The sequence below is a fragment of the Anas acuta genome, chromosome 24 (assembly GCF_963932015.1).
Source record: "Anas acuta chromosome 24, bAnaAcu1.1, whole genome shotgun sequence".
In the NCBI taxonomy this organism is placed as follows: Eukaryota; Metazoa; Chordata; class Aves; order Anseriformes; family Anatidae; genus Anas; species Anas acuta.
The window spans coordinates 7,582,696-7,597,736 of NC_089002.1; the positions used below are offsets into that span (position 1 = coordinate 7,582,696).

At 38.9% G+C, this 15,041-nt stretch overlaps 1 protein-coding gene and 1 long non-coding RNA gene across 15 annotated transcripts in view; one reads left to right on the forward strand and one right to left on the reverse strand.

Moving 5' to 3' along the window:
- Nucleotides 1-15,041, forward strand: part of LOC137844098 (uncharacterized) — a 118,959-nt gene that overhangs the window by 51,033 nt on the left and 52,885 nt on the right. For all 9 annotated transcript variants that reach the window (XR_011089821.1, XR_011089822.1, XR_011089825.1 and 6 more), the window contains one exon: nucleotides 13,754-13,941. This is a non-coding gene — a long non-coding RNA (uncharacterized lncRNA). The remainder of the gene's footprint in view (nucleotides 1-13,753; nucleotides 13,942-15,041) is intronic.
- NGF (nerve growth factor) overlaps nucleotides 1,762-15,041 on the reverse strand; it is a 28,784-nt gene continuing 15,504 nt past the window's right edge. Inside the window, exons 2-5 of one of the 6 annotated variants that reach the window (XM_068660059.1) lie at nucleotides 11,255-11,312; nucleotides 5,873-6,012; nucleotides 3,193-3,381; nucleotides 1,762-2,641 (exon numbers count right to left, since the gene is read on the reverse strand). In XM_068660059.1, coding sequence (XP_068516160.1) covers nucleotides 1,910-2,641; nucleotides 3,193-3,342 — 882 coding nt within the window. In that variant the 5' untranslated portion in view covers nucleotides 3,343-3,381; nucleotides 5,873-6,012; nucleotides 11,255-11,312 and the 3' untranslated portion in view covers nucleotides 1,762-1,909. The remainder of the gene's footprint in view (nucleotides 2,642-3,192; nucleotides 3,382-5,872; nucleotides 6,013-11,254; nucleotides 11,313-15,041) is intronic. The other 5 variants (XM_068660060.1, XM_068660058.1, XM_068660061.1 and 2 more) reach the window with 5 other exon arrangements.

The following is a 15,041-nucleotide window of genomic DNA, read 5'->3' on the forward strand; positions in this document are numbered from 1 at the left end:
GGTCTGGCTTATGGAAGGTATGCCAGCACTCAAGATTGCTTTAAGAAGAAAGTTTCAGGGCTCTGTGAAGAAATGCCAAGTTTTGCACATTTGGAATTACCAAATACAATCCTGAGACACTGCTTCAGTTGCAGTTCTGTTATGTCAATGGTAAAATAATGGCATTCACCAGAAACCTAGAAATCCAGGATAACTATTGGCTTCCTTTTTTTCCCTAGTCACACTGCGTCATGTATGGTAAAGAACAGATTTGTTACCTTTGTACATTGCTTTCAGGCTCCCAAAGAACATAGGCATGACTCTGTTCCAATTCTAAATTCCTCTCTGCTTCACGGTGCTGTGCTTTCCACACACTGAGCTTTTCCTCCATCTCTCCTGTGTTGAGTGACAGGTGGTTGCCACTTTTACTGTGTTCTGCTACTGTGTTAGAGCATCTGATACCTGTGTGGCCACAGGACAATCAAGATCCTGTCCTCTCCTAGACCTTTCAGCTAACTGTCTATTCATGCATATATAGCAAAAAATGTTCTGAAGGGGGCAAAACATTCTTATCGGAATATTGATGTCCCACACCATAACTGCCTACTAGAGGGGGCTGAAAAGTGACATATGAGTGATTATCAGGAATCATCTTTGAACTATTGCCTTCTATGTCACAGACTGGCAATGTCTTACTAGAAAGCATATCTTACCTAGATTTTATTATTTTCCATTGGCAGTATTTTATGACAATACATTTTCTCTAGAGATTTACTCTCCTTTGCTGTTTAGCCTGGGGAAGCAAATGTCAGGCCTGTTTTTCTCATTAAAGAAATAAGTGTGTGAGTAAAGGCAGGGGCAAAAGCGTGCCCTCTAGAATTTGGAAGAAACCTGGCTAAAAATCCTTAATGGTATTTGTTTTGAAACAGTTTCTGCAGTGGATAGCAGCTCTTCTTCCAAAGAAATCAGTGAGAGAAACTACAGTTTTATCCAGTGTGCAGTGACTTAAACACCCAGCACGAGTACCAGTCTCCACTATGTACTTCTAGAAATCAGTATTCTCCAAAGCACAGGAATTATGAGCCCATGGTTATTTTGGGGCTTCTTGCTGAGATACAGGCTTAGTGTTTTTTTCTATCACCCATGAGAAGATTTACCCCTATGTCAATGCCTCATTGTCAAAATACCACCTCAAGATATTTTTTACTTCTTAATTACAAGGCTTATGAAGATTTTTTATTTTTATACGTATATTTACATTTACAACCCCATCACTTTAATATAGCTCTTAAGCAATGAGCTGTAAAATGCCATTCCAATTCAAAAATACATGCATCTAGACTCTGCTCTTGTATAGACAAGTGTTCAAAAATAATTCAGAATGGATTATTTTTGTAATGAAAATATTCTGGCAATTTTAAATCAGAAATTTATCTAGCAACATGCAGAACTAGTGTTCTCTACCTGGAATTCACTGAGGTGATTAATGATAGAAGACTAATACCTTTATGTATACTTAGTAAAACTGGAAGCAAGTTTTGAAGGGTCTTTTTCAGTCTTTTCATAATTGTTGGAAATATTTAAATTGAAAATAAACCTACAAGGTTTTCACAGTAAACTTGCAGGCTATGTGATGAAAAACTAGAAAAATGTGGTCTTTTTATAAGATAGTGGACAAAGATTGTTCAGTGGTCCTGTGAACATTTCAGAGTTGTAGGGCTGAACTGAGACTAAGGTGGACATCTTCTGAGGGGTTCTGACGGTAAGTAAATTGCAAGCACAAAAGGTTTCCAAGAGAGTTTAATAAATAATGAAGTTCTTTCTGTACTGTATAAACTATAAATACACCATGCAGTCATTTATAACTTAAAATAATTTACAAGCTGAGGTAGGGGGGTAGGAGGATGTTGTCATGGGGTTTAGCTCCATCTCAGGGTCTCCCCGACTTCCTGCTGAGCACACACACGCAGGCTGTGTCAATTCGAATAAACCGCCAGGCTGCTTGCTTGCCCTCCATGGTCAGTGCTTTGACAAAGGTGTGTGTTGTGGTGCAGTAAGAGTTCCAGTGCTTTGCATCAATCCCTCGGCACCCACTGGAGACTGGCTTAGGGTCCCTGCACTTGGTCTCAAAAAAGTACTGTTTAAAAATGTTGTTGTTAATGTTGACCTCTCCCAACACTGTCACCTCTTTGCCTTTGATGTCAGTGGCTGTGGTTTTGTCCCCAACCCACATGCTGACACTGTCACACACTGAGAACTCTCCCCGGTGCAATACAGGATGCGCTGTCCTCTTGGTCCTGGCAGTCCTGTTGAGAGAGACTGCACTGCTGAGCTGTCCCATATTCTGTCCTTGCCCTGATACTGGAGGGGGCCGTGTACTGAACAGAACCCGAGGAGACCGGAAACGCTTCTTCTTAAATAAACTTGGGTCCATGGTAATGTTTATATCTTCTCTTCTACCTATCGTCCAAGTAGAGTGGCTGTGGGTTGTCTGTGGAGCTGCCTTGGAAATGTGGTGTCCGTTACTCTGGTGGGATTTGGGTAGGGAGTGTTCTGCAGGATACTCCAGTGGAGCATTGTCTTCTGACTTTGGAGCTGCCTGTGTGCCGATGAAAAAAGCTATAATCAGAGTGTAGTACAGCATGGACATTACGCTATGCACCTAGAATGAAAAAAAAATGTAGTATTACTGTAAGCCATGTTGGCAGAAACAGATGCTGTTGCTGACAATAAATTTGTAAGATACCCAGGATCATATAGATTTCATCAGGTATTCATGTGGGTGCCAGATGTTCTTCTGGGATAGCTCATTCAGACGGTATAGAAGTTCTTAATAAAGTGAGAACATTAGAAAATAATAGCTAAATTGTTATTAATTCCTCTGGTATTTGTTATTAGAACACTGTTTATGAAGGACTTGTTTGGTGTTATTGATGTGGAGACCATATGGTGACAGCGTGTTCCCAGGAGTAAAATCTCTAGTGATTTTTGGCAATAACCTTGTTGGTCAGGGCTGGTCTCTTGGCTGCATATACCCTCTAGAGTAGTGAGAACAGAAGCAGGACTTTGGCTAAAGTAGCTTGTCCATTTAGTTCATTTGTCTACAGGTGTGTCCTTTGGGCTAGGGTGGGGACGACCACCAAGCCATTATTTGTATAAGTGGGGGAACCCCAGTGAATCCTGCCATTATCGCACACTCACGGCCACACTTACCTGCCATGTGGACATGCCCCAGCACTCTGGCTGGCTCAGCAGCCTCCAGCAGCCTCCATCTATCCCATCTGCCCTTTCAGGATGCACCACATTGCTGATTTTGGGCAGATAAAGCCCAGGCTCCTTCCCAGAAGAGCTCAGACACCACATGTCACAAGGGCAGATGGGATTTGTCCAAGTTCAGGCTGCCTATTAGGACAAATATGGATATTACATAGGAGCACCATGGATGATAGGCTATTTTTGGTTGGTTTCTTAGGTACAGCATAGCTAAAACCATTGGGGTCATAGTTCTGGGTATATAGAGAAACACCATCCTTTTTTTTTTTCAAAGTTCTGTGAATAAGAAGTTGCACAAATGTCTCTGTATAGTATATCTAAAGCCAGTGCTATTCTTCCTTTGGGGTGGAGAATATGCATGTTTTTATGGGTGTGGAAAAATGTTAAGACAAATATCTAAAACATCTTGAAGAACAGTATAATACTGGAAGACCAGTAGCAGTAATACCTTGTTAGGTTAATTACCATGTGCTGGCTAATTCAGCTATGTGCTAGGTAACAAACGGGTGGCAGGCATACTGGGAATATGAGAGACTCAAAAAGGATCTGAAATTGCAGCTAAAAGCAGACATTATATTTCCTTTGTGAAGAAATAGTAAGTAGAGACAGTATAAACAGAAAAAAAAAAAAAAAAAAAAAAAGCAAAAAAAAAGCTTCAAGACAGGCTTCTCCCCTGGCTCAGTGCTTTGTTTTGCCTGACATGTCTCAGCTGGCCCTGAATTACACTGTGTCCAGCCAGCAGGCAGGCAGCTGCACATAAACTGGACAAACAGGGTTTTTCAAAAGAGGAATTAGGCTCCGCAATTTCACTGTGATTTCCCAGCATGTTTTAATGTTTTTCCTGGGTGTGGGTCAATGACAATTGAAGTTCCCCCTTTCTGTTCATCTTTCTCAGACTAGAATTCAAAGCATCACTAAAGCACTCACTAGGGCTTTAGCTTTGCAAGAACACAATCTTGTAGAAGATGCAGAACCCTTAGATGTCCCATAGGATCTCATGTGGATACTTTTTATCTTGGACAAGAGCTGAAATGAAATAAACAGCTGTGTTTGTGCAGGGCTGGACAAGCATTTAAGAAATCAGCAAGAGATGCCAAACAGAGCTAGTGACTGAACAGTATAAAGATGTTACAGTCCCTCCATCAGGGGGACAAAAGGAGACAAAGTCCAAAAGCCGTATTAGCAGATCTCTCTGCTACCATTAAGCTGGAAGATCTGGGAACAGTATGATGATAAGGAGAGTAAAATCTCTCCCACAGAGAAAACCTTTACTTATCCAGCTATTTTAATTTACTTAAAACAAGTCTGAGGGTTGCTGCTTACCCACATGCTGCTCATGCTTGAGCAGTCATCATTATCTGTATAAGGAAATAAAGCTGGGTGTAGCTCAATAACTTGGCTATGCACAATTCAAAGTGTAACCCCTTGTTCAACAACCAAATTAAAATCAGATGGTTCATTACATCTCTAAAAAGTTAGCTTTTCCAACAGAAATGTTAATGGAAAAGGTTTGCAGAACACACTCCAGAAACAATTTAGGCATGCCAATAGCAGCCTCAACCTATTGTGTTTACATATAAAACCTGTTTTTATTATTTCCTTCTATAGGATAGAGGCATAGCAATGCCAGCAAAAAGCTCATTTCTGGTTTTGTGCCATACCTTTGTTCTCTGAGCTTCTTTCTTAGGTTGCACATGCTAACATTATTGTTTTAAGGCCATTAACACAAAACCAGAAAGAGACAGACAAAATGTATTTGGAATACCTGGTAGTTTTCTTGAAGATTCAAAATCGAGTCTTTTTATCAATTATTACATTAGTGGAAAATGAAAACCAAACATATTTAAAAAGTGGATTAGTCTTGATGACAACACAAGCAAAAAAACAAAAAAAAAAAAAGTGTGTCTTAAGACTGTTGGGATTGTGACTTTTTCTGACATGTACATATATTTTAGGGGCTGTTTTGGGGGGTTATTTCTAAACTTTATCTTGTGCATAGCTACTGAATCCTTTAATGGTGCTTTCTGAATGTGTTCAGAGCACACGCCATGTGCAGCCACCTGAGCTTCCAGGAGATGCATAGCTGCCATTTTTAGTGCTGGTAGTAAAATGTTTGTCACATTGGCCACAAAGGTTACCACAAGTCTTTTAATACCAAAAATGCAAGAACTGTACTAAAACAGAGGATATTTAGTGAGCACTGTGCCATCTAAGCAGACCATCTCTCATTATACATAAACATTCCCCGCAAAAGGTGCGTATGAAAGCACAATAAGAGAAGAAAGAGTAAATGGAAACTCCCATTTTAGCCAGATAATAGCTAGCTAGCAGATATCAGTGAAGCAACTCATTTAATATTTCAAAGAACTAAGCATTTCCCAAAATAATAAAATTTCTAAAAAATGCAAATTCTCTCATCTTCACTCTTCAGAAGACAGATCCATATTTTTTTTTTTTTTAAGTTCAGAATGACAATTCTCATTCTCATTTATAGGTAGCAAGACACTTAACTAACATATATTTATGTAAACATTTCTGATATAGGCATTCGGGCTACTGTGTGATACTGATAATAATCTTATTTCGGTCTGCTCTGAGAAAGTGTGTGTGTTGTGCTTACCTCTGAGTATACTGCACAAAAAACTGCTCCCCAGAAAGGTCTTTATTTCATCCAGATGCTGAGCTGGGCTTGGCTGCAACATGCCATCAGGCCAGTTTGGCAGCGTAGCTGAGTCTGGGAGTTGCTTACTCTGCGTTCCACTAGAAGTAGAAGTATTTGTTTCAGTAATTAGCCAGCAAATACGTGTTTTCAGTACCCTTTCCCACTTGATAGCAGGAGTTCAGGGACAAATTCACTCGCTTGGCTTTCTGAACTGTGCTTTTTTCATTTTCATGGTGTAACAATTGTAAAAGTGCAGTTCTTGACTTTCAAAAGCACCATGTTTGTAAGACAGAGGTACCTTTTTTTTTTTTTTTTTTTTAATACCTAAAGTAGGTTGCCCAGACCTTTATAGTACCTGCAGGACATGAACCTATCTGTGTCCTATCCATTCCTGTGCTCTGCACACATCTTAATTATACTGTTTATGGCCCATGCCTTCTATCCTTACGACGATGCCCTGAATCCTGGAAGTCCTTTAGGGATCCTGAAGGAGGGTTGCCAATGTGCAACCTACTATACATTCTGAACAGTCAGTTGCAAGTAATTTCAGTTTATCCAAGTTTTTGTTAAGACATACAGTGAACGCGTGTAACATTTCATACAAAATACTATCTACCAACAGGAGAGTTCCAGCTTCCCCACCCACCCCATTACTTTTTGAGTTGTGTATGAAGAAATGCTGTTGCAAAGTTCACTGGGCTGTTTTGTTATAGCATTGCTTTTAGTGAAAGTGAGTGGAGAAAAAAAGTATGCAGATCAGAGGGATGAAACATCTCACAAGTTATACAGTAATAGTGATGGGACTCTGCTGATTGTTTGGAATCAGCACTGTTTCAGTGAAGAGATGATGCCTAAAGTCTTTCATTCAGACATGGAAAAAAGAAATTCTAATGCTCTTATTTATCTTATGCTTTGCACCTGGGATGGGGCAACCTTGGCTGTACATAGAGACTGGGGATGAGAGGCTGGAAAGCCCTGTGGAAAGGGATCTGGGGTACTGGTTGACAAAAAACTGAATCTGAGCCATCAGTGTGCCCTGGCAGCCAATAGGGCCAGATGTGTCCAGGGTGCCTCAGGCACTGCACTGCCAGCTGGTAAGGGAAGGGATTGTCCTGCTGTGCTCTGCTCTGGTACGGCACCAGTGCAGAGTAGAGCAGGTCAATCACCTCCCTCAACCTGATAGTAGTGCTTTGCTTGATGCACCCCAGGATACAGTTGGCCCTCCTGGCTGCCAGGGCACACTGCTGGCTCATATTCAGCTTGCTGTAAACCACAACCCCCAGATCCCTCTCTGCGGGGCTGCTGTCCATCGCCCAGTCTGTATGTATAGCCAGGGTTGTCCCACTGCAGATGCAGGACCCAGTAAGGCTCAATTCTTCCAATTAGCTTTTGGTAACTGTGTGATCTGAATGTTGATTGCCACGCAGTTTAGCTGAATGTGAGTGTTGTGATGGGGTGGAGAGTACTAAGTGGAAAAAGACAGTGGAAAACCCCTTTATTCATTATTCATTTGTTAGAGGCTAAAGCTTTGTCAAAGCTTTTGATGGGAGACTTGAAAGACCAGGAAAATAAACAAAAACCTGGTGAGGCAGTCAGTAATTAATTCCATACTGCTGTGTTACAGTTCTACCAGCATGAAAGTGAAAACTGAGACTGAGCCTTGGGTTTATAACAGGACAATTCAGACACCTCACATAGGTATTGATATATATTTTATATATATATATATATATATATGTAATACTGAGCAGGTCGGAGCATCCCCAGCATGCATAGAGTTTACTGCTGCTTGAACTGAAGGAACAAAATTTTTCCAAAATGCTTAGAGAAGCCTTTTTGTTGTTGTCTGCACTGCACCATTGAAGCTCCATTTATGTATCAGTTTTATCCTAGGCACTTACTACTTGGTGCACACATTTTTGACCACAGGCACATTGGAAATACAGTTTTCTGAGCTGAAAGTGATCTGTTTTCTTTATTCCTCCAATTACACAGAAATACCTAATTACTTGTTTCTTATTCCATGTGCAATTCACACTTTATAGAGAGACAGAATCAATGTAGCGATATTAGAGTTCAGAAATGGCAATCCTACCTACACATTAATTCTCTGAAGATTTCCATTATATGGAGTGGGACCAATATTATTTGCTTTACTTTTATATGTGTTGTTGTGTCCACAAAAAAAACTTCTGCTGATGTAGCCAATCTACAGCTCTGTATCTATACAAGAGACTATGGGATTTGTTTAAATCAGAATTAAGTTAGGTAAAAATGGCTAAAGCTCAATTTTTGGAATTGTGTTGTGCTGATTTACCATCTTTATGTATTAAATTCAATTTAAGAAATGAAGCGTTAAGGTTTGAAACGTCTTTTAATACTCAGATGTTTTCAAACCAATTGAATTAATTTTTTTTTTTTACGTAGGCTTTTTACACACATTGAAGTCCTCAAGATACAGACAGTTTGTTTAGATATGGCTAGGAGAGAAAAACAAAAAACAGGACTCTTGAGATGAATACTATCAGCTTATACTGCAGTATTCTTAAATGAAAAATGCAAGTCCTACAATGATTTCCAATCCATGCCATTTCAGCAAAAATGACTTGCGGAACATCCAAATATACATTTGGTAGCCAAGAGTAATTAGGCTGTTAAATCACAGGAACCAATGATAATGTGTGAGACTTACCTGTCTCATAAGTCTTGAGGTTCTTTTTTTTTTTTTTTTTTTTCCTGACAAGGTAAAGTGAAGCACTAGAATTGAATTGGTCTATTAATGTGATATTACTATCCATAAAAATTAGTAAGAATGAAGTATATTTGTCTGTAATACAGAATATTTTTGGTACCTTATGTTGATGGAGGAAACTGTACAGCTTTCTAATTGTACAGTCACCAGATTCCATTAAAGGAGCTCCTGTGCTTGTAAGGGAAGAGATAAATTAATGCTCAGTTTGGCTCAAACACAGCAAACAGATACTTTTCTGAATAGAAATAACCATAGGCAATAAACATAGACATAGAATGTTGTAGTCTAAAGGATGATACAATTTGGAATGTTGTTTTCTGTCGTTCTTAAAGTTGTTGGATTTCATGGTTGTGCAAAAAATAAACAGAAAGCAGCACATTTGAATCTTTTTGTCTTCGTGATTACAGAAATGCTTATGTATTTTGAACTTATGAAATGAAGCACATTTCAGAAGTGAGCTCCCTAGTGCAAATAAGATCAATACTCTCAACTCTCATGCAGTTAATGCAGAAAGTGTGGAAGAACAAGGGAGTATGCTTATGAGGACAGAGTCCCCAAAGTATCTGATAATATTTCTCCATTTCAGAGCTGAGGAGTGGTTGCTTTATACAAGAATGACAAAAGAAGATGTTCATACTATATTGGGTTTGAACCAACAGTGAAGTTTGTGCAGTTCTCTGTAATTACACAGTATGGGGAATGTGTGCTGTGGTAGGGCTACTTTTAGCTGATGATTTGCAGCTGGTAAACTGCCACTTATTTTCTGATGTTATTTGCAGTGATGGATTATATGCTTGTCTGTCTATGCAGCAAATAGGATTACAGAGGTCACCAAAACAAGCAACAAGTAGTGTATTAGTTTTATATCACTGCTTCTGGTTAACAGAGAAATGAGGGAGGCAGTTGATGCTGAGGTTGCTGTTAAAGAGAAAGTGTCTACTGGTACACCCTCACTTTGAACCAGTAACCAAATTAAGATTTTGCAATAGCAGTGGAGGGGGAAAAAATTCTGAGACCTGGAAGGCATTGAAGGGAATCCTAAAGCCATTATGACTAAGAACAGTGTCAGAGGCACTGCATTTCAACTTTCTCTTGATCTTAGCTATGAGCAAGAAAATAAGAATTTCTAATGGACTCAAGATTTAATTCCTCTATTACATCTACTGTGACTCATGCTGTCAATAAGAGATTTATGTATACTGAAGAGCCATTTGGAACTACCTGTGTCTCATGAACTTCCTTTTGTTCTAAAGGCCTCTAGTACCAAAATGCTCTGAGTATTTATAGGGAGAGCAGTACACTGAGAAAAATGCTGCCCTGCAGCAATTATCATGCATCGTGTCACCATGATCATCACCATCATCACAGGATGTTCTACAAACATGGACCTATCTGCTTCTAGATTTCTGATTCAAGTTTAGTCTAGGCAATGATAATTACAAGAATGCTTGATAGCCTGTGATGCTTGTGTCCATTTTGGATAGTTAAAGGAAAAGAGTGCTATGAATGATGATGTGCAGGGTGATGTGGAGACACCAAATTGGAAACTGATAAGGATTTGGAAAACTTTTGTACTTAAGCTTTATTTCATGCTTATTGGGGCATAAGTAATGGGAATGGCTTATCTGCAGGAGTCTAATTTTGTCACCGCTATCCTCTGGAACCAGTACATAAATATTTCAATTGCTAGGGCCTCTGCAGGGAAGCTGCCTTCAGATAATACTATCACTGTTATAGTCTTCCCAGGGCTCACTTCAAAGGATGAATGCGCAGCAACAGAGAGCTCTCCTAAAACCCCATTTTTCTTGTCCTGAAACCTCAGCCATAAGTAATGAAATGCAGGAGTACAATTCCTTTGTTTTCTGAACATGTTTTGAGCCAAAAAAAAATGCTTTGGGATTTTATTGTCCATCACCTTTCTAGTTTCATTGATGAGACAATTATTCTGTGCAGGGAGCTGAATGAAACTGTTTGGTGGGAGAGATCCAGGCTGCAGAAACAGGTGCTGGATTCTAGCAGTAGATGATGGAGACTGACAGAAGAGCACATCAATGAGAAGATTCTTGCACAGGACACACAGAGCTCTAGTTCTAAAAGGCTCATTTTGTAAATACTGAATTGTAAAACACAATAGAGACTTCTGATATTTGGAATCATGGTATTCTGACATGTAGAATATGCTTATGGTAATTTAGTCTTCAGCAGTCATTTCAAATGTGTCGGAATCATGGTACTCTGACACGTAGAATATGCTTATGGTAATTTAGTCTTCAGCAGTCATTTCAAATGTGTCTTTCTTTAGAACATACTACGTGATGTGAAGGAGAGCATAACAGTAAAAACTTGCAGTGGGATACAGCTCTTTTTGTGGCAGGCTGACTTGTTACACAATGATAAACATGCACATAGCTGCCCTGACAGAAGAGGAAATTCTATCATATTTAAGATAACAAACTGACATTCAGCAAATAAAAGATACCAGATCCTGATCTCTGTCAGGATAAAAATCTCTTTAAATGCAGTGAAGGAAAAATGAAATAACGGTCACTTGAGAGAAATCTCTCTGAAAATAAACAGCAGAAACCAACCTTAGAAGGATCATGTGAACCTGATTGGCCTGAAGTCAGTGGCCCCGGTGGAATAAAACTGGTAAAAGTAAGTGAGAAAGAAATAAAAATGATGGGTATCTGAGCATACTACAGTTGCATATAATCTATGTATTATCATCTATTTAAGCAAATCCTAAAATTAAGAAATTACATATGAGGATTGGTTTGGTACTTTCAATATGGACTACAAACTATATATATATATATTGTAGAATGCTAGGGTTTCATAAATCCTAATTCATTGGTATGAAGCAGTGACTGAAATCTCAGGTGCTAACTGACAGGAAAACTACTGCAGCATAAATGGGATAAATCTGTCCGACTCATATTAAGTTGGATGCATTTGAGATCTATGATGACAGATACCTCAATCCTGCCCAACCACCTGGCAGCATGCAAGGTTGCTGCTCACCTATGCTCACCTGTCCAAACACAAGAAGTTGTGTCATTCCCTTTTTGCTACAGAAGATAGGGAATCCTGAAGAACTGCATGAGGGTGGGTGTAAGAATTACACCTGCTTTTTTTTTCCCCCTCTCTGTTTCTACAAATAATTTCTACAAATGGTTCTTGAGCTTGTTCTGCCAGGTGTCTAGCCAGGTTTTTAGCCTGATATATTTGGTCCTGAGGCTTCTGATACAAAATGACTAGAAATGGAGAGGAAACCCAGAGAATTAAAAAGATGGTTTATACTACTTGAAAGGACTGGAATTTCAGATTCATTTTTATGAAACTATCAAAATCAAACGGGAATTAATCTGAGAAGAGAAGGTACAAGGGTAATCATAGTACAATGTAAGCATCCCATCTTGCAGCCAAAAGTAGTTAAGGCAGAAAAATACAATGTCTGTGAGGGCCAGTAAGCTTTTCCAGCTAATGATCTTATTCCAGCTATTGAGAAGGGAATATAAATCTTGATTCTTGTCCAAACCCGGGTTAATAAGAACCAGCTGAATCCTAAGAGCAATACTAGCATTTTATTTTTATTCAAGCTCATGATTTTTTGTTTTGTTATCATTTTCCATTTTTCTGCCAGGATGCAAAGCAATAGGAAACCAATGAGATTTTTAGAGATTTGACAGATCTTGTAGTGTAACACATAAAATGCAGTAACTCCAAAAAAGGTGAAAATAAAAATTAGCTGATATATCACGAACAGATTCTCAAGTATAGATTTCATCATGTGTAATGTTTCTCTAGATCCCGAACTTGGAAAATAACATTATGTAAGTACAAATAACATGCAGAAATGATGGCTAGGATCCGCATGACTTTTAATAATTGATGTTTGTGTTTTAGGCTTTCCTGTTCCATTCATTCTTTAGCTCAAAAAGGAATTTTATTATCTACAAATTTTCCAATATCTTTATACTGATAAAAAGCATCAAAGATATTTTAATGGGGCAGGAATTCTGGAAATGCAGAAGGGAAATGGAAGCATGTCTGTATTTGGCAAGTCAAAATACATGAAGGAGGCAGCAAAAAAGGCTAGAGTTGAGAGAAACTTAAAATATATATTGTACCACAGCTCAGGAGCTGATTGTAGTTCATAAACCTTTTGTAGCCAGAGCGGTTCACAGTGATAGGTGGGATTTTTTTTCCATTAAAAAATAATGTGAAGATATAGACAAAGGATTGCAAAATAAAACTCCCATCTTACAAAATGGGTATGCTTCTGTGTTCCTTCAGGGATTTCTGAGATGGTAGAGAAATAATCCATACTGAAACGAAATATTACTTTGCTGTGTAGCATCTTCCATCAAAAAATGGTAAGCCATTTTAAATGAGCCTCACCACTAGCTTTTGGTCTATCAGTAGAAATTACTTTTGGAGAAAGTGAAGAATCTGAAGTGTAGCATTGGATTCTTACTGAGCAGTTTCTTTTTCTAACAACTAGCTATGTCCCTTTTCTCCCTTGTCCCTCACCACTCCCCCCTCCTTGCTTAAAAACAAACAAACAAACAAAAACTTATCTGATATTCATTCTTATTTCTAAATCAGGTCTTTTACCTTCATGAGACCTATGGAGACTTCTCAATGATTGAATTTCTTCTCTAATGATTTATTTTACTTGACAGTGTGGAAATTGCTACTAGAAAACTCAAATTATAGCTTTAGAAATTGACTTCTTTACTTTGCCCATGTACTTTAATGCTTTGTAGGTTTGTACTTGGTACTTACTTGACATTAAAGTATGGTTTCTCTGTAAATGTGTTAACATTATGCAAAATGCTCCATACCTGCTTTTTTTTTTTTTTTTTTTTTTTTCCCCTGTATGTTTTCTGTTCTGAACAGTAACCAGGCTAGAAGATTGCCTTTGTTAACTGTAAACCATTGCAAACTTGATTTCTGTACCTGTTCAGGATGTGTGGAAACAGATGCTATTTCTTCACACTGGTAACATTTTGTATTCTCTGGAATAGAGTCCCGCTCCAGGTCATACCAATGTCTTAACATACTCTTTTTTGTTTGCTTTCCAGCTCCAAGCATTTTGTCTGCTGCACGTGGCTTCTGAATGTGTTCCCTCCTCTATCTGCAAGTCTTCCTACCTTCTCCTTTCAAATACTGAGTTAAGCTGCCTCGTGGAACGCTGCTTCTCTACCCAGTCCTCGCTGCAGTAATGGACATCTGTTGTCATGTGCATCTCAGCTCTCATCTTTTGTGGAAGGTATTTACTCATTACTGTATTAATCCATTGCACAGTGATATGCACTGCTGCAAGGCTATGCTGGCAACCATAAAGACAGGTTGTAACAAAACAATGGATTCTCAGCAACAAAATATATATTCAGAAAAAATAATTCAAACTGCTTTTCCATGAACTGAATAAGAAAGCACAGTGTCTTGATTTAGGCTACCTCATTTGTATGCTCTGAGAATCTCAGCTCTGCTTTACATGAAACCCTGACACTAAAGGTATGAGGCCAGAAAAATACAGTTCAAACTTCTTTACTGTGCAAAGCTCCCAGTGTCCTTAGTGTGTCAGGCAGCTGTTACACAAAACATCTGATTAATGCTCCCAGAGAGCAAAGATGGTTTGAATTGAGTCAGTATATTAGCTGTATGGTGTGGTCTCCTGGGTGCAAACCCAATGAGCAGAGGGTGAGTAGGAGTTTTCTGTCTTTATATTATGTCTGAGTTTGAGAGGAGGCAGCTGCTGTGAATGTTTTAAGACAGGAGGCTTTTCTTCTCCACACAGACATTTAGGGTGAAATTAAATTTAAGGTAGAACCAGTGGACCTTTGGATTTTGACCACACTCTGACCACCCTGCAACATCATCACCTTGTGCAATGCTTGACTGAGGATCTGTGCAATATGCAGAGAGAAGTGAATGATGATACAGTGTGCAAGACATCTTCCCTTGCTGGCAGTCTGCAGCTGTCCCTGAAATGCCTGTGTCCTTGAGCAGTTCTCAGGTTATTCTATGTATGAGGACAGTTAAACAGAAAAGTGTAAAGAAAAGAGGTGATCCTTTTTAATATTGCTGTCCATGAAAGTAGTGAAGTCCCCATTGCTGGAGGTATTTAAGGAATGTATGGGTGTAGCATTAAGGAATATGGTTTAGTGATGGGACTTAGTAAGTCAGGTTGATGGCTGGACTTAATGATCTAAAAAGTATTTTCCAACCTAGATGATTCAATGATTCTAAGAACCCTAAGATGTTCCTATGACAAGTGTATTATGAAGCTCAGATTTATAAGAATTGTTGAGGTTGACAGGTGAATTCAAATCCCTGTTTCCGGTTCTCAAGCAGAGGTTGCTAAAG